This window comes from Sparus aurata, chromosome 23 (assembly GCF_900880675.1).
Source record: "Sparus aurata chromosome 23, fSpaAur1.1, whole genome shotgun sequence".
Classification (NCBI taxonomy): Eukaryota; Metazoa; Chordata; class Actinopteri; order Spariformes; family Sparidae; genus Sparus; species Sparus aurata.
In genome coordinates, this window is record NC_044209.1 from 11,355,046 (window position 1) to 11,377,569 (window position 22,524).

A 22,524-nucleotide genomic window follows, 5' to 3' on the forward strand; every position below is an offset into this window, starting at 1 on the left:
CATCTCTCAAGTCTGTCTTATCCATAAAGCCCCCCCTCTCGTTTTATTATCCAGATGTTAACGTCTGAGGACTAACCTTGTCTTTCGATCGCCTTCCAGATAACACGACGCAGCAGCAAAGTGTTCAGGTCAAACTAGAAGATCTGCAATCTTCAGTTTTTTTCTCGTCCTCCATCAATGACGCCTCTGGTGAGTATTTTACATCCGTCTCCAGGTGGCAACTTTGTTACAGGTCTTATCTTTTGTATTCAGGTTTTTTTCCCCCCCCAAGTCTCCGCTTTTTTGCTCCAAGGAACAGCAGATATATTTAGAACATATTAATAATAATCACCAGCTGCGCTCGCTTCATGAGTCTGTGTTTGTGTGTGTGTGTGTGTGTGTGTGTGTCATCATGCTAAAATGTGGTCCTGGAGACACGTATTGTAGCAGTCAGAAGCAGAGCATTTGAGTCATTTTTCATTCTCCGATCACTGTTACCCAGTTCCAGTCATTCCTGTCTACTCTGGTGCGGCTGGCGGTGGTTTCACCTTGTCTGCCTGTGGATAGATTTGGACACTGCAGTAGTATCACAACCATACAACACACAGTACGAAACTTTAAAGTTGTGTAGTTAAGAAAAGATGAGGGGCGGGTTTGAAGATGGCCATACCCGTTTGCGCACTCACTACTCTACAGAGTATCCAATGATCAAATCGTCCTGAATATCTTCTAAATGGCAAGAAAGGAAAGGACACAAAAATGAAGCATTTTCCTTGTATGAATTTATTTATTGGTCCTTTAAAAAAGAAGTCTATAAACAAAGAATTACATTAAAACAACAGAAGATGATCCAAAACCTGGTTGTTCACAGCCAGTTCATGTATGTTAACAACCTTCCATGGATGTTTAAAACTTAGAACCCAGTCAACTTGCAACGCTTCACAGATCATACAGCCTGAAATAAGAATCGGTATATAGGATACTCCTTGTGTTTGAATCGTAAGCGCGTATAAACAGGGCGGCCATTTTCCTCCTAAGTAACACTCTCAGGGTGGGGGAGCTTGGATGCCGGGAGAATGTCCGCTTTCCAATTGATCGGCAACTAAAGAGATGTTTGGTAGCGAAAATCTGGAGTGACATCGGGCCATATTTCAATGGAAAACAACCCATCAGCACTGGCCCACCATAATAATGTGTAACGCTATCAAACGGTATCGTAAGCTAGGAAGTGATTAAATGCTAACGCTTGCTGTTGTCTTAACGGAAGCAGTTGGGTTAGCCTATCACATTTGTTGTTCAACCTTGAAATATGGCCTTTTCACTTCCATCAGTTGCTGATGAAGCTGCGATCATGTTCTTGCACTCCCGGAACAAAACCGTATGACATTTGAGTCTCCAGTCGTCTAAAATGTGAGAACGTCAAGCATTTCATTCTGTGCACCGCCTCTCTGCAGTCTTGGGTCGTGGCTAAGGCACTTTCTAAAGAATGTATTTATTTTTATTTGTTTTTCCTATTTGCACTTACTTCAAATAAGTGGCACACAACACATACACCGTATCTTTTTCAAACCAACACTGCAACACATTCTGGCGTAACCGCGTGGATCCTCTGATCCACCGAACTAAAAATGCCAGCACCCGTCACCATTTTAAACAACAAAAACGGCGATTTAAACATTCATCGCTGGTTCGTAAATCATATTCAGTGTGGATACGTTAGCGTGACACAAATGCTCTTTATTGTATAATCCTCATCGCATTCCCTGGACCGACGGAGGTCACGGCTTTCATTTGTCAGTTCAAACTCTGTGACATCGCCCTCTGAAATTATTTATAAAATGTCATAACAATATTAACATTTGTGTTATAAAAAAGAAACTGCCGCAGCCAGAGGAATAAACACTTTAACAGTACAGTACCATAGTTAACAGTAGTGTAACAACACCGCACACCAACATCTCAACACTGATAATTATTTGCAGCTGTGTTTCTATGCAAGTATCAAAGTACATATCTCCGATGATAAATTACAATAAGCTGGATGTTGGCTTCAGTCGCTGAACACTCACATGAAGAATTCTCCTGCGGCGCGGCTTAACGCTGTCGGACTAATCCATTCATACAAGAAGCAGGAGGGAGGTGGCAGTCTGGAGAGATTGTATAGTACGACATAAGGATGTAATTCAAGATAAAAAAAATAAAATCTTCCCTCCATGTCAAGTTCAGCTAGCAATACTGTGTGAGAGAGAGAGAGGGTCCAGCAGAGGGACCCCTCACTCCAGATATCTGCAGCCATGACAAGGCGTTTGCATAGCTAATCTACTACCCTTATGGGATGTACTTTATGCATGTAGTAATGGACAGCGCATGTGGGGGCAGCCTGCAGAACATGAGAATGCGTTCAGAGCACCTGGATATCTCCACTGAGGATACAGTAATGGTAGAAGATACAGCACGACTATCATACAGAGGATGTAATGTGTAGATGTGTAAAAATCAAGTTATAGGCAATAAAATCGGCACTGCAGTGAAGACTGAAGATGGAAGAGGTCGACTTCAAGTATTTCATGGTTCGTAAAGGGACTGTACAAAAATTATTTGGGGGGTAGGAAAAGATTAGAAAAGGGGAGGGTTTATATTTCTTCTTTTAGCTGAACCCCCCATCCCATCTCATTTTAGCTATAGCTATTTATATGTTAATCCAACTTCTACTGTGAGTTTACGTGTTAAATAAAAGAATGAGAAAATAAAACAATAAATTAAAAAAACTTTACGACACCAATCGTAATGGTGCATCTGGGCTTTATTTCCCTCTACACAATCAATGGGCAGCTAGCCAATAGGGCAGATATGCTAGTTTTGAGAAACAGTACAATGTGGGGCTTTACACTGAGTTATTAGCGACTGACTAACGCCTCATTTCCACAACACAAAGTCCGTTCATTCCTATTCTTTGTTTTCAGCCTCAAGTACTTTGCAGAAATTGAGTGCCACAGGAAGTTGGCGTCAACGAATTAGCTGACTGATTAATGAATGTAATAAAGCTATATTCACATTCACAAAGCTATATTTTTCTTAAAAAGTCCTCCGGCGTATTAAGCTAACTAACTTTTTGGTAGCATGCTAGCTGAGTCATAATGTGCATGCATAACGTCAGAGGTTCACACGTTTTTTGTTTGTTTGTTTTTATTGTATGTTTTTTTAACAAAATATTTCACAAAACTGGCTTAACACTTGGAAGGTAAATTTTGGTCTACTGGTCCTGTTCTTGTCTCGATAACGCTTCATGCACTTACCCTCACGTTAGCGGTTAGCCCTCCCACCGTTCCGTAAAGACATGCATTTCCCTGCCTGGACCACCGGGGGTCTGTAATTACGGACACAAAACAAAAAAAGGGTGGAAACTGAGCCCCCAGACTTCCCAGATATCAGAATGTCTAAGAGCAACACAGCAGGACTATGGTAAAGTTACATTTAAAGGCTGGGAGACATGTCACATGTATTTGATTGATTTGCATGATGTGTAAAATGTCTAGATCGATCCATCATTTGAGTGGAACAGACGGAAAAATGGCAAATCTCAGTTCTCGGGTTGTTTTTTGTCGGCGACGCATTATCCCCTTTTCATGCTGCGAGCAGGCATCTGTCTGCAGATATCAGGGTCAGGAAAAATAAACAAACAGCAAAACAGCAGGAGGTGATTTTGTGTGCTCGATCTCTGCTGAAACTGATAATTAAAGTCTGACGTTGAGTGCTGACAACCTTGCAGATTGTGCAGGGTATTGATTATTAATGCTCAGTTCCTCTGCTCCTGAAAGATACAATATTTCAATCATCAAAAAGATGAAAAAAAAAACAACAGAAAAACAAAGCCCAGCCCAAATGTGTTGTATACATTACCTCCATAATACTAGTGGAGCAACTTTGTTTTCAGTCAAAATGAAGCATCCAAATACAGTACCACCGACAGAGCTTCAGCCTTTTTTTGTCCACGCCACAATAATTTCCGTACAGTCCCTATGCAGACCTCCTTTCTATTTTCATTATGTGAAGATACTTTAATGTTGACGCTTCTTCCAGTGGAAGCCGCCAACACTTTCCTCCTTTCACAAGCTCAACAGAAAGCAGCAGGAAAAAAATGTGCGCCATCAGCTCGCTGCATTGACTCTACTGCACTCAGGATGACAGTGATGTGTTCATCAGAAACCTTGAAAAGCTTCTAATCAGCGTTTCCTTGAACCCCCATTAGCCTGTTTTTCGATTTGAGCGTAAGAGGTGTTTTTGTGTTTTGCGTCAGCAGTCACACAGCTTGAGCTCTTTTAGGCTGTCGACATTCTGTTTTTGTTCGAATTGAAGAAGATGATTTTTGTTCTAAGGTCAGGGAGGACGGATCCGAGCTGCTGCGTACCTGTGGGTGCAACACTTCCAGCGTGGTCCATCGTGACCTGAAATAAACTGTCGTGTGCGAGCAAGAGAGTGTGTGAGTGTCGAAGGGGGCGCTGATGATGATGCTAACATTTGCACTCTCCTCTGCTCCGGTGCACTAATGCTCATCATCGCAGCACCGGCAGACCAGCTGCAAAAGGCCACACAGCGGAGCAGAGCACTTGACTCCCTGCAGCTCGCATTGATTGCACGCCTCTCAATATGCAACGCTGACTGATCCGGTGTGAAACCCCGCTATATCCACTTTAGTGAGCTGCGTTGGATGCTGAAACTCACTTAAAAGCTTTCGCACGATTAAAAAAAAGAAGAAATAACCGTCTCCGACTCGATTTTGCAGACGTAAAGCTTCATATTAAGGACACATTAGGTGCTGATGGCTCATTAACCAAAGGAGGGAGAGAGAGAGTACAATCTTAAGATGGCAAGAGGAGAGGGGATCATATGCACAGTAGCAGACCATACCCCTCCCCCTCGCTAAGTGCTGCAGAGATGCACAGGAATGTGTGTGTATGAGCGTACAGGAGGAGGGGGGGAGAGAAGTGAGAGTGTGTGTCTATGTGTGAGTGTAGGCGGTTCCTATGGTTTGATGATGGTTGCAACGGGAAAGCGGGGTGAGGGAGCGGACAGGACAGGAAATGGATCGGAGGTGTAAACTCAGCCAGGCCAAGTTTTTCTCTGCTCCACCTGCACTTCATTATCAGCTGGAGGAAGTTTTCACACACAGAACAACAACAACACACCAGAACGGGAGAAAAAAGGGGGTTGAACTCACTAATGCTGAGATCTGGTATTGTTCGAGTTTTTTCTTTTTCTTTTTTTTTTATATAAGCTATGCAAAGATTAAAGATTTTTCAACATCAAATCCCCAGAGGATTTATATCCTCTCAGTAAGAAAAAGCTCCGGGCTGAGGGGGGGAGGCGATGTTGCTAGAGTGGTTGGTTGCCCAGGAGGGAGCCTGCTGCTCCGGCGTTGTACGGTGGGACAAGGGGGTGTGGTTTGTCCACGAGCCTCGCAGGACGGGAAAAATGTGCTTCTCTTCACGTGTGTCATGCTTATGAGGTCAGACAGCAGAGTGCACAATGCACTCCTCAGCCACCGCACCGCGCCGCTATGTGCCAAAGCTCCTCATGCACAATCGCACACATAAACACACTCATGTGCACACAGACACGCGTAAAGATCCATCTTATGCACACACACACACACACACACACACACACACAAAATCCCTCCCCATTTCTCTAAGCTGGGACCAGCCAGCAGCAGGAACAACCATCCATGGCTTTGACCCTGAATCAAACATTGAGAGAAAGAGAGGATGGGGGGATGGCGGGGGGTGGGTCCATAAAAATAGGACAAGTTGCTTCGGTAGAAAAATAGAGGAATTTCCAGAGGCTGATAAAATGTCTTTGGCACTTCTGAAAACACAGCATACATAAAGAAAGCTGACGCTGAGTATAAAAGGCCAAACTAGAAAGCTCTACAGCCAGAAAAAAGATTAGAGATAATCCAAGTTCATCCACATATGAGTCTGGCGAGTCCTGGGTGGATTTGAGCCTGGACAGGCCCGTACTCCACCATCTCCCCATCCACAGTGATCATGCCCTGTGGAGAGATGGGCTCCAGCCGCAGGGCCTTCACCTTCTCGTACACAAGGTGCGGGCAACCGCACGCCAAGTGGGCACCCTTCTCCATGGCGAGGAAGAGGCGCAAGAGGGCGGGACGGGAGATTCCTGCTGTCACGTAAAACAGATGAATCATCCCATCATCTGCCGTTGCACCAGGGGCTGTCCAAAGGTCCTCAGCCAGGTGGGACTGGTAAATCGCCAACACCAAAACAAAGTCTTCCTCCTTGACCACTGTCCAGCTCTCTGGGACTGGCTGGTCCAGGCCAGGAAGCAGAGAGTCCACTGGGGCTCTGGTCTTGCCATCACTCTGAGTCTCAGGTTTCTTGGTGGTTAAAGCGTTGTTGGAGGAGTTGGTGATGGTGTTGTGGTTTGAGTTTGTGCTGTTATGATTGTGGCGAGAGTTCTGGTTTGGAGAGGTGTTGGGGATGAGCCGACAGGGAAGGGAGGAGCAGAGCGAGGGGTGCTGAGGTGTGGAGGGGGGATGGTTTGCCTTGATGCTTCCTTTTGGAGGTTTTGGCCCTTCCTTCACAGGCAGATACGCTAACCTGCCCTGATAGACTCTGAGGGTGGCGAGACGCACCAGGGTGCCCATCAGGAATCGGATCGCTCCGACATGGCGGTACTTCTCACTCTCGATGTCGACATCAGCCACAAAACCCCAGGCCAGGGAGAGGAAGGAGAAGAGGCGCTGCCGAGAAGAGAGGTGGATCGATACCAGGTCAAGGGAGCCAACCAGTCCTTTGCACAGCATGAAACCACAGCTCAGTAGTAGCTCCTCGTTCCACGCAGGAGGCGACCTGAAAGATGGTTACACACAAGAGTACAAGGCAATCATTGTGCAATAACAACAGAGGTTTGTATATGCATTTATTATATTTGTGCAATGATTCTAGAAAGTCGTTGAACCCTATAGAACCTCTTCTCTGTTTCTGTGTAAAGATGACATTAAAAAGTGATCACATCTTCATTCAAGTCTCTAAAACAAGAGAAACAGGATAAAGACCCAGTGGAGGAATCACTCCAAGGGAAAGATACTCCAGGAGGTCACAAAGAACCCCAGGGTAACATCTAAGGATCTACAGGCCTCTCTTGCATTGCCCAGTGTCAATCTTCTCCATCCACCATCCAAAGGGCAGCAATGAGAAAGCCATGACTCTCCAAGAAGACTTACTGCTTGTCTAAAGTTCACTAAGGGTTGTGCAAATGATTGACTATGATATGGGACTTTTTTGGTTTAAGCTAGAGGCCCAAGAACGTCATCCCATCAGTGACACAGTGTGTTGGCAGGGTCCTGGATGGGACTAGGGCAGGTTGCAATCATTGATGGAACTATGAATTGTACAAGCAAATTCTACAGGACATTGTTGTCCTACCTGTTAAATGAAACAAAAAATAAAAGGTGGGTCATACATGTAAGTCCAGATTTGTTTTCAATTGAAAGGTTTTTTGGAAACATCGCATCAGTTTTATAAGGAGGACTGGGCCAGAATCCCTCCAAGCAAAGCGTGAGAGGTTGTATTCAGGCACACTGGTGCTTTGAGGTAATGCTAACATTAGCATGTTAATATTCTCCCAATCAATGCTACAGTGTTGATGTTGTTCACCATCTTCATTTTGCACTTTAGCATGCCAACATTTGCTAATTAGCAGTTAACACAAATACAGCTGAGGCTAAGGGAGAGACATTTGACACGTCTTTTGGTGAAGGAAAGCAACAATTGGGGACACTTGAACTCATGACCACAGTATTCTTGGCTACAGTCCCTTCAACACCTGCAGCTTGAAGGTCGGGGAAAAAAACCCCTGAGGTGATGAATATGCATTTGCTTTTTTCTTTGATGTTGTGCCCACAGCTAGCCAGCAGATGGAGATGATACCCTGGGCCCGTGCTGGGACCACTGGTTCCACAGCTGCACTCTGTACTATAATCACTCATAATGTGCAAGTTTCTAAACCCATTACATCACTCCTATGAGAGTTATTGGAAGCCTGAAATGACCTCCGCTGTACAGCGCAGCAGTTCCAGTCTGCTCTGTCTGTCCTCCCTCCAGGGGAATGATGTGCCCAGTCAGCCTTTGGCATAATTACACAGAAACGAGATAAATCATTCTTTTTTAGGCCCAGGAAGGTTCTTCTCTGCTCTCCTTTTGTGCTGGTAGTCCATGCATTTAAATGACTCATTAATGGACTAACTCACTGTGAGTAGTGGTGGACAGAGGCAGCCAGGGCGTTGCCAGAGCCACCTGGTAGAATACCCAGAGGGATCTGGATGGCCTCTTGCCAGTCTTCTCGATCCATCAGACCATTTATCACCTTAATGAACAAGAACAATTAGAAAAAAAAAGGAGTCAAATAGAAAGTGGAATCTGTGTGTGGACAAAAGTTAGAATGAAATGTGTTTCTTTGTTAGATGCAGTTGCTCTCACACTCCTTGTTTGAGTAAACTCTGAACCAATAAAGTAAATTATGATGATGAATCTACAGAACCCAATGACTGCAGATATTGTAGGCAGTAGAATCACAGCTACAGGGCTCTTTTGTCTTGTCTGAGTACAAATTAATTTTTTACGGGACATTTTCGGAAAAGTACTAAGAATAGCAACAGGAATGAGAGGGTTTCAATCTTCAGTTCAATCTATGATTAATTGATTAATGGAAGATTTAAAATGCTCAAAACAAAAAAAAAGCTGCAGAAAAAAACAAAACAACTCAAACTAAGAAAAGGAGTGAACCAAATACACATTGTCATCACATCACAGAGCAGCCAAATGCCAAGCATTAATCATTTAAGTCATTAGTTTCCATTAGGAGATGCAACAGAACCTTATCTAACAGTCCAGCGTGCTGGAATTAGCTGAATTTATTGGAAGAAATGTTATATAATATTCAGATATTTTAATTTTTGTTTAATTTATTAGCTGAAACTAATAATTGTTTTGTTTTCGTTACCTTGGATTGGCTTTATATATCTACAGATGTGTCTAAAGAGGCCCAGAATCACCAACCAAATGCTGAAGTTAGAAGGGGCCTTCCCCATTTTGACTTTGGGAGGCTGAGACAACATTTTTCTTGTTTTCGTTGCACCCACACAGCTAGATGCCACTAAATTCTACATAATGGACTTTTAAGGGAGACCTATTGTGATTTTTTTGTTGTTTTCCTTTTCTTCAGTGTTTTATATATAATCTCACGCATTTAAAAGGTCTTGAAAGTTCAAAGTCTACACCAACAAAAAACTCTTCTCTTCCACAGAAAAGCTGCTTCTGAAACACCTCATCAGTGGCACAGCCTTTTAATTCTGCGACTTCTCAACATCACACTACGGCACCATGTCTCAGACTTGCACAATCTCATGCCTAACAGCTAGTTTGCGATGAAGCTGTTAGCGGTGCTGGCTCAGGCGTTTGGGAGCTGACCAATCAGAGCGGACTATATATTCAGGAGTTTGGGGGCCTTAAAGAGACAGGAACTAAAACAGAGCGCTTCAGACAGAGGGGGAATACAGCGCTGCAATGCTGGACGGTGTGAGAAAACTGATGTGTTTTGAAAATGAACGTAATGCGTCTCCTTTAAGAGCGAGATGCATCATTGATGCCAAAGTGTAGAAAAAATCGACTGTCCAATCACAGCTCGGAGGCAGAGATTATAATTGCCTACAAACCTGACGGCACCCGTGACGGACAGCCCTTCATAATAAATCAGTGTCCTGTGGGCGACTTCAATTGGCCTTACATTGAGTAACCTCTGCAAGTGACTTCTAGCAGTCATAGGAAGCCAAATAATTGTTGTTTTTATTTGATTTTGCCACATGCAAAGAGAAAGAGAATACATACAGCAGTGAATGCTGTATTTCATTTTAGTTCTTTGATTTGTTCCATTTTATCTAGGCACTTTAAATCCTCTACACTTGTTCTCATATCACAGAGAAATTAGTTCAGACAGGCACCTCAAACAGCAGCCCGTCTCCAGACATGATAACCAGCGCGTCGCACTGTGACAGGTCCGCCTTCTTCACCAGCTCCCGTGCATGGTTCTGGTGCTCTGACGGAAAAAAAACACGAACGAGAGAGACAAATAAGTGACCCAAAACATCATATGTGGAAAAGAAAGGGGTCGAAACAAAAAACAAGGGCAAGGGCAGAGAAAGAGGCACGCTGCCTCCGTGGCCAGCCTCTGGGGCAGGATCAGGGGAGATTAGGCAGAAAAGAGATTCAGTTTCCTCACATCACATTAGCCCATCCAGGGGCTACTCAACAGCTCCGAGGCAGCTTAGCTGCCCCGCAAGCATCTGTGGCCGACAAATATCTGCATGTGTGTGTGTGTTCGCTCACTGTGCGCACGTGAGTGTACACTAAGTGTTGGTTAATGCGGCTGGTGGAGGACCAAGCTATTTGTTCAGCCTAGTTTTATTGGCAGCGTCCTTGAGTGGGTCCCTCTGCAGGAGGTCTCAGCGGCCCATCCTGCCAGCATTAAAGTCTACAGTCCTAGCAGGCGAGACTCCCGAGTGTAGTGGGGCGCGTGCGTGTGTGTGTGTGTGGAAGAGACAGCTTTAAAGAGAGGAGAGAGAGAGACGGGAAGGCAGACAGCAAATAAGTTGGCTGGTATCGATAGACAGCCATCATAAAGGAAATATTTTTCCGCTTCAGCTCCACGTATCGATCGAGGACAGGACTGGAATGAAAACAACTGTCCTCTACTTTCCTTTGCTTTCACTTTGCTCAACCTCTACTTGTCCCTCCATCTCTCCCTCCCTGTCTCCCGTCGGTGCTCCCCCGGTTGTTGCCGCTGCTGTTTGTTTGCCGCGTGCGCTGTGGAGGCGGTGATGCGGTGCTGTGTTGACGGACAGAGGCAGAGGGAGTAACTACACTGCAAAAAGCTGACTCAGCACTTCGAAACCCTGCCGAGAGGCTCCGGCTGATGCTTTACTTCCCAGCCACTTCCTTATTCACAGGGGTCACTGCCAAATGCAGACCTGAAGACACTGTCAAGACAGATTATAGATAAAGATTAAAGCTGACAATTAGGACTCCGTACATGAATACACGCTTGATATCTGGGATTAAAGGTCCACTATGTAGTTTTGGGGAAGAAAGACGAATGTCTTCACTGACAGATTTTATCTTAATGCCTAAATAAACTATATAGAAAAAATATCTTTGTTTTCATGACTGAAAAAAAAAGGAATAAACAACACTGTTTCATACTGTTTTACTTTGTTTACATGTGGCGGACCCTACCACCTTTCTATCTTCAAACAGTATTCTGGGGACCTTATTTTGCTCTGAGAACAGTTTGTTTAATCACTGTCGGAAAAGAAAAATATCTCTGAGCTTGTAGTAATATCTCATTAATATTGTAAATAATAAAATTCTGAGGTTGAATGTGTTCGTAGCGCCCCGTTTCATTCCAGCGGTTTCGCTCTAAGCGCAGCGTCTTCATCCACGTGCCTTCTTCTGAGGTCAGCCAGGGTAAGGCTGAAGCTCGGTGCACTGCATGCTTCATACAGTATGTAAAAGGTACACGCTGACACGAGAGGCGCCTCCGCTGGAACTTGTCCTTCCTCAGGCAAAGGCAGTGTGATACATTCATCAAGGAGCTGCGCGCTGGCTAAATGGGTTGTGCCAGTTAATCCGCTCATCGTCACCTCCTGCGACCAGTGTCCAACCGCCGAAGGCCCTCGGCGACCCATTCTCCACCCCGCCTCCCCTTTCCATTCCGCTCTGCTCCTCTTCGGCCTGGGTCACCGCCGGTAATTACTCTGTCTTTTTCCATCACCGTCCAGCTGCTGACCTTCCTCTAAGCCTCTGGAGGCCGCACAAAAAACTCTGCACACCCATCAGGACCCTTTCTCAAGTAAACAAACACAAACACAGCTTCTCGATCCTTTTCCCCCGTCTCTGCTGTCTTAATCTGTCTCAGATGTTCAAAGGTGATGCTGAAAGAGACAGTAAAGTCTTACCTGTCAAACTGTTGGTCCTTGGCCCGCAGAGGCGAGGGTGGATGAAAGTTAAAGGTGCAGTATGTGGAAATTTAAATGAGAAAATGATTTTTTTTTTTTTTTTTACGTCTAATCAAACTCTCGTTGTTTTCATGACTGAATAAACAGAATAAACACACTGACTTTAAAGGACAACACAATTTTATACAGTTTTACTTTGTTTACATTTGGCGGAACCCGCCACCTTTCTAGCATCAAACCGTGTTCTGGGGACCTTATTTTCCTTTGAGAACAGCTTGTTTATTCAGTTGTGGAAAAAATACAAAAATTCTGAGTTTGAACTTATTCTCCAAAACCGCATATGGCCCCTTTAAAGCTCGAATGCTAAACGATGCACTGCGCATGTTTCCTCCTTCGGGCATTAAAGCCTTTCCGTGTTTCCCGGCGGCTCGCGGCTGGTATTCAGAGAGGGGTCGCTCGGAGTTCAGAGCCACCGCCGACAGTAACCAACACATGACACTATTTAAGGTCACAAAAAGCCACCAGCCACTCATACAGAATGTGGAGCAGCTGGGGGCCGACCGAAACGAGAATTTAATGAGTATCAGTGTACGTGTGCTGAAGTGGCTGCAGATGTAGCGCACGCACGGCCCACGGAATCTGGCGCTACACAAATAATGCATCATCACGAGTACCATCGCTGCGGAATATGGAAGTTGTTTACTCTGTGGAGGATTAATCCTCTTCAACCTTATTTCATGTCAGGGTGACCTTAAGAGGGGCTCAAAGGTCTGTGTGCGTGTGTGTGTGTGAGTGAATGTTACTGACCTGTGATGACGAGCGTGTAGGGCACAGAGGCCTCGGTGAGCATGCCCTGCACGTGGCCAGTGAAGAGCTGGAGAGCCTGGCCGCGGCCGCTGTGAGGGTTCACCAGTATCATGACTCTGCAGGGACGACGCACCTCCGTATAGACCGCACCTAAAGGGAGACAGAGGGGGCGAGGCAGGAGTATGAGGAGGGGTCTCGTTATGCATGATGAAATATTTCAAAGGATGTATAAGAACAGGCACGTCCCTCTCCGGGGATAAAAGAGCATGAAACGTTGAAGTCATACGCAGTGACAGCTGTTCAGATAGACAATGCTAAATGTTAATGCGACGTGCTCCTTTCTGCGGGGGCCTGTCAGTCGGGATCGTACCGAATATTAATAGCAATTCTGTGACATTCTGTGAATCCTCAAAGGGAAGTGCTCCTGTTGCTTATGTCTCTCATAGGTAAAGTCAGAATAATGGAGTGACTGCACTTCGCTGACAATCATTCAGCATCTTTTGCCGCACACATTCTTTACTTACCGATCATTCCACTGCCTTCATGAAGACTCAAATTCTAGTAATAGAGCTAAAGAGAGCAATTAGATTAAATGACTAATTAAAGCTAGCAGCAGTTAGCGATTACTCTGGTGATAGCTGCCCCTATTTGTGGTGACAAAGTCTTTCATGTTGCACTTTTGTATAGTGGATTAAAAGAAACAAACGCTTTGTTCACTTGCAGAGAGTTAGCTTTGAAAGATCAAAACCACTCTCGTGTCCGTGTCCTAGCTAAATATGTAGCCGCAGCAAGCAGCTGGTTAGCTTAGCTTAGCACTAGGAGCTAGCCAACGGTAACAACATCCACCTGGCAGCACCTCTGACAGGGCTGCAACTAACAGTTATTTCATTCTCGATGAACCTGCCACTTTCTCGACTGATCCATAGGTTGTTTGTCCCATTAAATGTCAGAAAATGTTGAAAGGCTGCTCAAAGCCCGAGACGACGTCTTTAGAAACAAGATATTTACACTGAGGAATCTAGCCGTAGAATTTTGACTTTAAAAATAAAATACTTAAAGCAATGAATCCATTACACAAATAGTTCATTGTTGCAGCTTTAGACAGTGGTTTAGTTCAGGAAGAGCTGCCAGGTAAACAGTGGAAACTCCCCAAAAATTGTCTGGCCTTCCCAAAAAATGACATTATTGGTCAGGTAGGTCATCGGTCTACTCACATGCAAATATATGTATAATCTTACTTTTACATGTACTTTTGACACTGAAGTACGTTATTACCAGAAAATTACTTTTGATACTTTAGTATGAGTATGTAATAACTGATACTTTCACTCAAATACTATTTATATGTGAGTGACCTTCGACTGACTTTTGGGTATCGCTTTACAAACAAGGGATACGGATCAATCTCCTTTTCAGTCTCTCAGACAGAAAGGGATTAAGTGTATTTCCCCAATTGTTTAAACTAGCTTGCTAAAGTTTGCTTTAAGGGGAAAGGGGGCAGAGGTGTATTGATTAAAACATGTCTGTGAGGTTAAAACTGAATAGACGATGTGATGGAGGCTCAAGTGGCGGAGCAGTGGTTGGATAAAACCGGCCAAATGGTTCTAGTGTAATATAAGCTAATAAAGACCAAATGGTCTCATTGCATTAATAGCTATGACTTTTACCTTAAAGAGCAGTGAGCTATTTGTTCCACCTCATAAAGTTCCCATTCACTTTGATTCCATATTTATGTGGGAGGCTGAGGTTCCCTGTCAAGCTGCGGCCACTAAAAGGTTCGTAGCTTTGTAAAGTGACTGCGGGGAGATGCTTCCTCCAGAGGTGGATTCTTCCGCATGCGCCCTTGACCTTTAAAGCAGACACAGACTCACCGGAGACCATATCAAATGAATCGGAGCGGACAAAAACTCAAATCCACTTTGGGGGTAGAGGACAGAGAGTTCACTATCAGTTCCCACCGTCATGATTTGGCTGCGGACGAGGCCGGCTTTGGTATCAGGCGGACGAAATTACCAGAAGAGAGGAACATCTGCCTTAATATTCCAGGTACTGTGTGACCTGCGTCCGCCGACACCCTCTGCCTCATCCAGCCGGTGATGACGCGACCCAGCGGAGGTGCAAAAATATCTCAGGGAAAGAGGCGCGAACCCACCAGGGCGAGGGAGCGTCGAGTGCGAAAACACACAGGCACACGCCAGACTGTGCCTCCATTCACCCACACAGGGTCACCATTGTTTCCTCACTTGTGTCAGAGCACAATGCAGCTTTCAGACACAAAAGCTCCTCTCTGCACTTCCAGAATATAGTGGAAACTGGCTTTTGTAAGAGCTTTGGAGTCAAGTGTGCGGAGCCGAATGACGGCATACCCTTGCAAGATCGAAACCTGCACAGATACAGATGCAGCGGCTTCCTTTCCTAACTTTGACACCGGGAGTTTACGCAGCCTGAATGAAGCACGGAGAAGGTGGAGAAATGTTTTTTAATGTCCTGTCCGGCACCTTCTGTCGGAAGAAACCAGACCTCTGACTCACATCTCTGATTTCAAAGTGAATGATGAATATTAAAGTGCAGAGAAACGGAGATTTAGTCTGATTGCGACGCCGCAGCTTCACCCCGACGGGCTCCACTCAGATCACTTTTCGCTGCTTTTCAACTCCGCTGACTTGAATTACTCAGAGGGCTGGAATCCTGTTGGATCGCTTATTCTTTGTATCGTAAATCGAAGGACATAATTCAGAATTTAAGACGTGGTTCTACATGTCATCTAGTTTGATGGTTGATTAATCGTTTGTATATATTCCCTCACTGATGTGAGCCGTCCGATGTGGTGACAAAGTGACTATCTACACATTTTAGAGTGCTGAGCGGACAACGGAAGCAATTTCAAGACAGAAGCCCATTTAGCAGATTAAGCTATAATGAAAATAATCATTTCTTGCGATGTAATTGAACCGAAATCTGGATGAGTGAGCTCTGAATGGATCTACGGCCCACGTACAGTAAACAAGCTACGCGCAAAAGTTTAGAGAAATGTTCTGATCCCTTTATCTGTCATGACGTCTGCTTGCGGGCGATGGAGACGTGCTTCTGCGACTCCATCCACCACATCAAGCCGCGAGCATCCGGTTAAGAGCGAGGGCGGCCAAAAAATCCTGCGAGCTAAACAGACCGAACCACCAACATTCATCACGCGCTAACAACAGTCCTTTTCCGGGTAGAAGAGCTATAACTATAACGTGTAAACATATACGGTCCGACCTAATTGGTGTTTCTGTTCTGCTTATTTTACGTACTGCGTAATGCTAGACCATGATGAGGGGGGTCACAACAAGGTAAGATCTGAGGAGCGACAAGAGTAATAACAGGGCATGGACAAGAAAATGACACAAAATGTTTTATAATTTAAGTGAATCGTGGAAAGAATTTGACATCTTCAGGCCTCTGTGAATAAAGAAAACAAAGGTCACTCTGAGTCTGAACTGACATGACCAGCAGTGACACGAAACCACAGACGAAAGGTCACAAATGGACACCGACTTGTTTTGAAGCGGTCGCAAGTCAATTAACATGCGTCAAACAGGATCTCAAGTCTTTTATACTTTATAGCCAGAAAGCCTCCCGACATCAAGGCGGCTCAATACTGCATTGAGTAATTCATGATTATTTTTTTCGCAGACGTTCCTCCTGAGCTGTGTGTGTGCGTGTGTGTGTGTGTGTGACAGGATGACAGACGCAGGGGGGGGGAGTGAGGGTGTGTGTGAAATTTATCTGCGATGTGAAGTCGGATTCCTGCGGGCGGATCCTGCCCGTCACACCGGCAAAGCAAACTTTCGACTGCAGTGTGTGTATTTCACAGTTACAAGTGGGCAAACACACACACACACACACACACACACAAACAGGCAGCCAAGGCGATGAGCAGGCTGGGTGTGACGGCGCTAACAGGCGCAGAGCTGACAAGAGCTTCAGCTTCAGTTGATTGCTACAAGAAAAATGCTAAATAAAGCAACGGTGGACCTTGGCGCTGCGGCACAGGTGGGACTTGTTAAACCGTGACACCAAGACAAATATGTGGCTTATTCACTGAAAGCTGTCTTGTTCGGGAGCGACTCTGCATCCAAACCGGACCGGACGGCTCTGCAAACAAGCCGCATTCCGAGGTTGGGCGAGTGTTTGCTGGAGAGGAGGGGGAAGGAGGTCCAAGTGTACAAACACAACTGCCCACTGAGGCATCACCAGGCCTGGGGGCGAGGAGGAGGAGGAGGAGGAGGAGGGCGGTGGTGTTGACAGGCCATCACGGCTGTGTGTCACAGAGCTGAGGACGGAGGCTCCTGAGGGACCGAGATGCTGGACCGGGGTGAGAGGTCGTCTGGTGACGCATTTTAGCGGCTGAGCCTCGGGGAGCAGAGACCACAGCGCTGACAGACACACACCTGACCCTGCGCACCCCTTCCCCGCTGCATACACCAACTTGTTACATCCACCCATTGTCAGGGATAAGTTGGCCCGTAAATGAAATTCAGTCATATTCTACTCAACCCTGTGCTGATTGAAAAGTCTGCCACGGTCCTGAGTTTTGAGCTTCGTGAGTCCCTGTTTTATGTTGCAAGTTCATCCTCATGTGCTTTACTTTCCGCCTTTGTCTGTTTTCCCGCCCTTTTTTCCCCCCGTAAGGCTCATTCATGAGCACACTGTGGCACATGAAGGGATCGAATGGAACGCAGGAATCCACAACGGATAAATGTTAAATCTGAAACCGGCCTCCGAGCAGCTGCTGGAAACACAGAAAAGGGAACCATCCAGCAGCAATAAAAGCAGCCAGTGGTAGAAAAAAAGTCAAATCAAGTAACAATCATCGCGTTCCCATTGCATGCTATCCCACTGTGGTTCCTCTGAGCAGATGGGGGGGGGGGATACTGTAGCAGACCATTAGCGTGTGCAGGACTGTATCATAGTGTGTGCCACTTCATTATTTACGGCTCATTCACTCCAGTGAACCTTCACCGAGACAGAGACAGCCTCAGAGGCTCGCGGTGCTTCGAGTAAATTGGCGGACCGACTTGTAAGCTTCACGTATTTGGTGTTTATTAATTTTATACTTCAGCGAAAGTGCGTCACAGCGATCGCCCTCCGACTAAACGCCAGTCTTGCGCTGCAGTTGCACTTTTAATCCAACCTTTTCCATCTGCAATGCCAGATGAGATGACATGCAATTAACTTGGGGCGGGTAAACACACTATGAGGGATTAGTGAATCGCAACTGACTTTCATACACCCTCTACAAGGGACAGGCCACTATTCTGCCGCGTCCATTACCACACAACATCGCCAATTCGAAATCGCATAATATATGCTGTTAAATACTGTATTATTGGCTGGCCTGGATCTGGAATGCTAAAACAAGCTTATAAATTAGTGATATGAGCACATCATCGCTGAGACGCCGTGTGAAGAGGCTAAGAAAAAAAAAAAGAAAAGAGATCTGGGATGAGAGGGGAGCATGCGGAGCCGTTAGATGATCTGGGTTCATTAGTATGTGTGATTTGCAAAACCTCCCGAGCTGGAGCTCTTTGATGAGTCCAGTAAGAGGACGGGGACGGGGGCAAGAGGGGAAGTAGGGGGGTGGGCCGCCCAGCTACCTCTCAGGTTACCATCTGCCCGCCTGGCGTCCAGGCCCCTGAAACCCAAACTCCTGTTGGCTGCGGGCCAGAGGGAGGCAGTAAGTCTCCCTCCCTCCCCTCGTCACCCATCCCCTCTGTGTTCACAGCGTACCCCTGGAGGATGCAACCAGGAGGGCGACCTCATTCCTTATCCCGCCACAGCAGCACTCGCCCTCCATCCAACATGGCAACCAGCATTCCCAATTCGTCACTGTCAGGTCAAATATCCGCTCCCCCCGGGCTCTGGCTGCCCAGGAGAGCGTGCCTGCTTTATATTTTCAACATTTCTATAGGACCTGACCTGACACAACCTCACACCAGAATCTGCACCCCCCTCTAATGATCATCTTTCTGGGACCAAAAAACTGCTTTGTCTCATCATCAGCAAGTATCACCACTCTCCTCCCCAAATGAGTGATGGGCTAATTAGCTACATAAACACTCCTCGCATTGTATTCATGTTAATTACTGTCTCGTTGTACACCGGGACGCAGCGCAGAGAGGCTAATGAGATCGGAAGACAAAGGAACCTGAGGACAGTCTGCATCTTAAACAGAGCGAGACACGATGAGGCCTAATTAGACGAGCCGGATGGAAAAAAACAAGGCTTTTTTGTTTTGATGTGATTTTTTTTTTTTTTTTTTTCCACCCGTCAACAGCGAAGGTCTCTGTGGGAATTTCACCGAGCAGGAATAATGAAGCCCGAGCACACGGTGGCGGCTGCGCTCTCAGCTGACAAGGGGGAGGATCAGGAGAGAATGTAACTGTTTAAGTGATCAGTTTTTGGGAGTTTTGCTCAAGATCCTACATCATGGTTTGAATGAATGAATGAATGAATGAATGAATGTAAGGAATGGGGAAGAGGTAACTGCTGCTAGCAGGTGGATCACCTTTCACGGCAGGTCGAGCAGGTTGCAGAGAGGAATGTGCGCGACCTCTCCGCCAAACCTGTTTGTGGCATCAGGAAGGCGGCTGAGGTGTTGCAAGATTTCTATCACGTTAAAGGGCCAGTCTGTAGTTTTGGAGAAGGAAATCAAACCCAGAATTTGAATATGTACGATATTAATGAGGTAATAATAAAAACTCGGAAATGTAACTGAATAAACAAGCTGCTCTCAGAGGGAAAATAAGGTCCCCAGGACAGTGATAGAGGCTAGAAGGGTGGCGGGGTCCGCCACATGTAAACAAAGTGAAAAACAGTATGAAACTGTTGTCCTTTAGGGTCAGTTATTCAGTCTTGGCAACAAAAGAGAGTTTGTTTATTCAGTTTGTTGAGTCAGATCTTTCTCTTCTGATTTACATGTATTCTCCAACATTACGTCCTTTAAAGAAAAGTGAAAACACTGCGATCAGAATACTAATGTGGCAGAATAATCCTCATCCTCACATTACAGTAACAACCCATTCCCCGGACGGGCCTGTTTGTTTGTGATGTATAAAGTTGCATGTTTAATGTCTCTCAGTGCTCACCGTCTCTCCGGGGCGCCTGCAGCGCGGACGCGTCTCTGATGGCTCTCGCCCACCTCTCAGCCTCCTGGAGGTTGGCGAGCGGGTCCTGGACCAGCGCGACCCGAAAGCACTGCTCGACTCTCTGCCGGGCCACCCCGGCGCTCATCCAGCGCCCCTTGAACGGGTAGAAATAGGCGGTAAAGTAGGCGCCGACGTCCGCGCCGTCCGGCCCTCGGTACGCCCGGCAGCCGACACAGTCCGTCAGGTTAAAAACCACCTTCATCCGGCCGGGTGACGCCGAGATCCTCTGGATGGTCAGGGCGCTCTCCGTCAGGCTCACCGAGTACCGGACCCTGTCGTTGAGCGTGTCGCTGAACTCCCCGTAAAGCACGCCCAGGACCCCGTTCCGCTGGCGGGATGGGTCCGGTTCAGAGGCGTCTTTCTCCATCCCGGACGGAGAGAGTACGACGCGTCCCGCAGGCCGGTGTGCGGATGGCGGTGCGGCTCACACTGTGATCCTGAGAGCCTGCTGTGGGACCCTGTGAGCGAGGCAGCAGCAGCAGCAGCAGCTTCCCCCAGTCCAGAGTCTCTCCCTAGTGACTGAAAGGGGAATGGCAGTGATGGAGGTGGAGGAGAGCGCAGCTGAGCGTCGTCCCTCCACCCGCTCCTCAGGAAACACTTCCTACTCTGTGTGAAGTCTGCACACACCGCAGGACACAACCTGCTGCTGCTGCTTCCCCCCGTGTGTCTCACACCTGTGCCTGTATTTGAACTTAGCTCCCACAAAACGAGTAATGTCAGAAGTTATGACAGAGATCAGCACAGGAACCTGTTCAGTTTGTATCTGACAGGTTATACAGTCAAAGCAAATGACAGGAACATCAATAACAACTACAACTAAGAGAAAAACTGTATTGACAAAACTACATCAAAAAAATAACCCCACGTACAAAAAACAAAAATGTATATTGCCAAAACAAGTAAAACAACAACAACAACAACAACAACAACATAATGAACGTTCATTGTCAATAAAAAAGGGGAAAAGATCACAAATCAAATCAAATCAAAAAATGATAATAAAGTATACTGCCGTAAAAAGGAACAACAAATAGAAAATGTAATGCCCAAACAAGTTAAGACAACAACAACAAAGAGAACATAACAAAATGTGCATTGCCAAAAAAGGAAAAAAACTAAAACAAAATAATAAAAATAACAGAGAAATAAGAAGTACATTGCCAAAACAACTTTTAAAAAAAACAATAACAACAACCTTCACAAATATAGTAATGGGGTTTTGTTCTTTATTATCAATTTTTTTTAATGTATACAAATGCTTAAAACGCGTAATAAATTGTAAATAATCATTAAGAGTTTGATTTCTGATTCTGATTTTTGAAACATATGGGCTTCAAAGATCATCCTTCCCTTTACTTTGGCATGCTTGGGTTTTGTTTTGTCTCAAAGAATACCACAGAACTACACCAGACACAACAGAAGAGGTGGGCCTTAAGTGGAAAGGCCTAATGAGTCTGTTAAATATTTATACCCTCAAAGTCTGCGCCCCTAAACGTCCTCCAGAAAAGATCAGAGATTTTCAAATCATTTGTTGAACGTGGTCCAAATTATCAGCCTCGGTTATATAACACATGTGCTTGTGAACCAGTTTACAGGCTGCTGGACTTAGTTTGCATATTTCTGCCCCCCCCCCCCCCCCCCCAAAAAAAAAAAACCAGACCTGACTGTGAGCTGTTACTTTATTAATATGTCGCATCTTGAGGCAGTAAAATACTCATGCACTTTGGATTTGTATCTTCAATTGATAGGCTGTATCATGTTTCTTTTTGATACAGAGGGCACATTTATCTTTGTGACATCATTTTTACATTTGACATGCTAGAAATGGACTGCATTATAAAATGTTCTGTTGACAGGTTGATATAGGATTTAATTCATTGTTCTCTTGAATGGCAGCACGTGTGGTTTTCATATCACTAACAGGATGCTAGTCAGTCCACTTGGTGCTTTAAAGTGTATTTGTTATGGCTATTTCATTTGGTGAATACTGAAACAAAAAAACAAAAAAAGAGTTGACGATATTTTCTTCATTTAACAATATGAAAGCTTAATTTTAAGCTTATCCCAGTTAAATGCATTCAATTGTGACCTTTCTGTGCCTTAAAGGTGCATTATGTAGTTTTGGGTAAGACATTTTAATCAGAAGAGAAAGGCTGGCTGATTTTTATGCGTAAACACAATTAATTAAACAAACTCTCTTTGTTTTCATGACTGAATAAACTAAATAAACAAACAGACCTTAAAGGACAACCCCGTTGGCGGACCCTGCCACCTTTCCAGATTCAGCCGTGTTCTGGGGACCTTATCTTCCTCTGAGAACAGCATGTTTGTTCACTTATATTTCTGATTTTGTATCATTACCTCATCAATATTGGAAATATTTACTTTCTGAGTTCGAATCTCCTCTCCAAAACTACATAGTGCCCCTTGAATGTAATTCCTCTCACATTACTTGTTCATTTCATGTTGGGGTTATTGCTGCAAATGTGCCCTATTCAAATGATAATCACATTT

General features: G+C 45.3%; 1 protein-coding gene across 1 annotated transcript; it reads right to left on the reverse strand.

Moving 5' to 3' along the window:
* Window positions 1-746: 746 nt before the first annotated feature.
* LOC115576371 (sphingosine kinase 1-like) lies at window positions 747-20,629 on the reverse strand. The gene is made up of 5 exons (XM_030408945.1): window positions 19,951-20,629; window positions 12,821-12,970; window positions 10,001-10,095; window positions 8,252-8,367; window positions 747-6,851 (listed from the first exon to the last, which is right to left on the reverse strand). Exons 1-5 carry the CDS (start codon window positions 20,375-20,377, stop codon window positions 5,942-5,944), a joined length of 1,698 nt encoding a protein of 565 aa, XP_030264805.1. The 5' UTR covers window positions 20,378-20,629; the 3' UTR covers window positions 747-5,941.
* Window positions 20,630-22,524: the final 1,895 nt, after the last annotated feature.

Excerpts from the sequence above, each read along its gene's own strand:
- LOC115576371 (XM_030408945.1), bottom strand. The coding sequence starts at position 20,377 with ATGGAGAAAGACGCCTCTGAACCGGACCCATCCCGCCAGCGGAACGGG. Across the intron at positions 12,971-19,950 it reads GCAGGCGCCCCGGAGAGACG|GTGCGGTCTATACGGAGGTG; the intron begins GTGAGCACTGAG and ends GTCTCCCTTTAG. Across the intron at positions 6,852-8,251 it reads TCTGTCCACCACTACTCACA|GTCGCCTCCTGCGTGGAACG; the intron begins GTGAGTTAGTCC and ends ACCATCTTTCAG.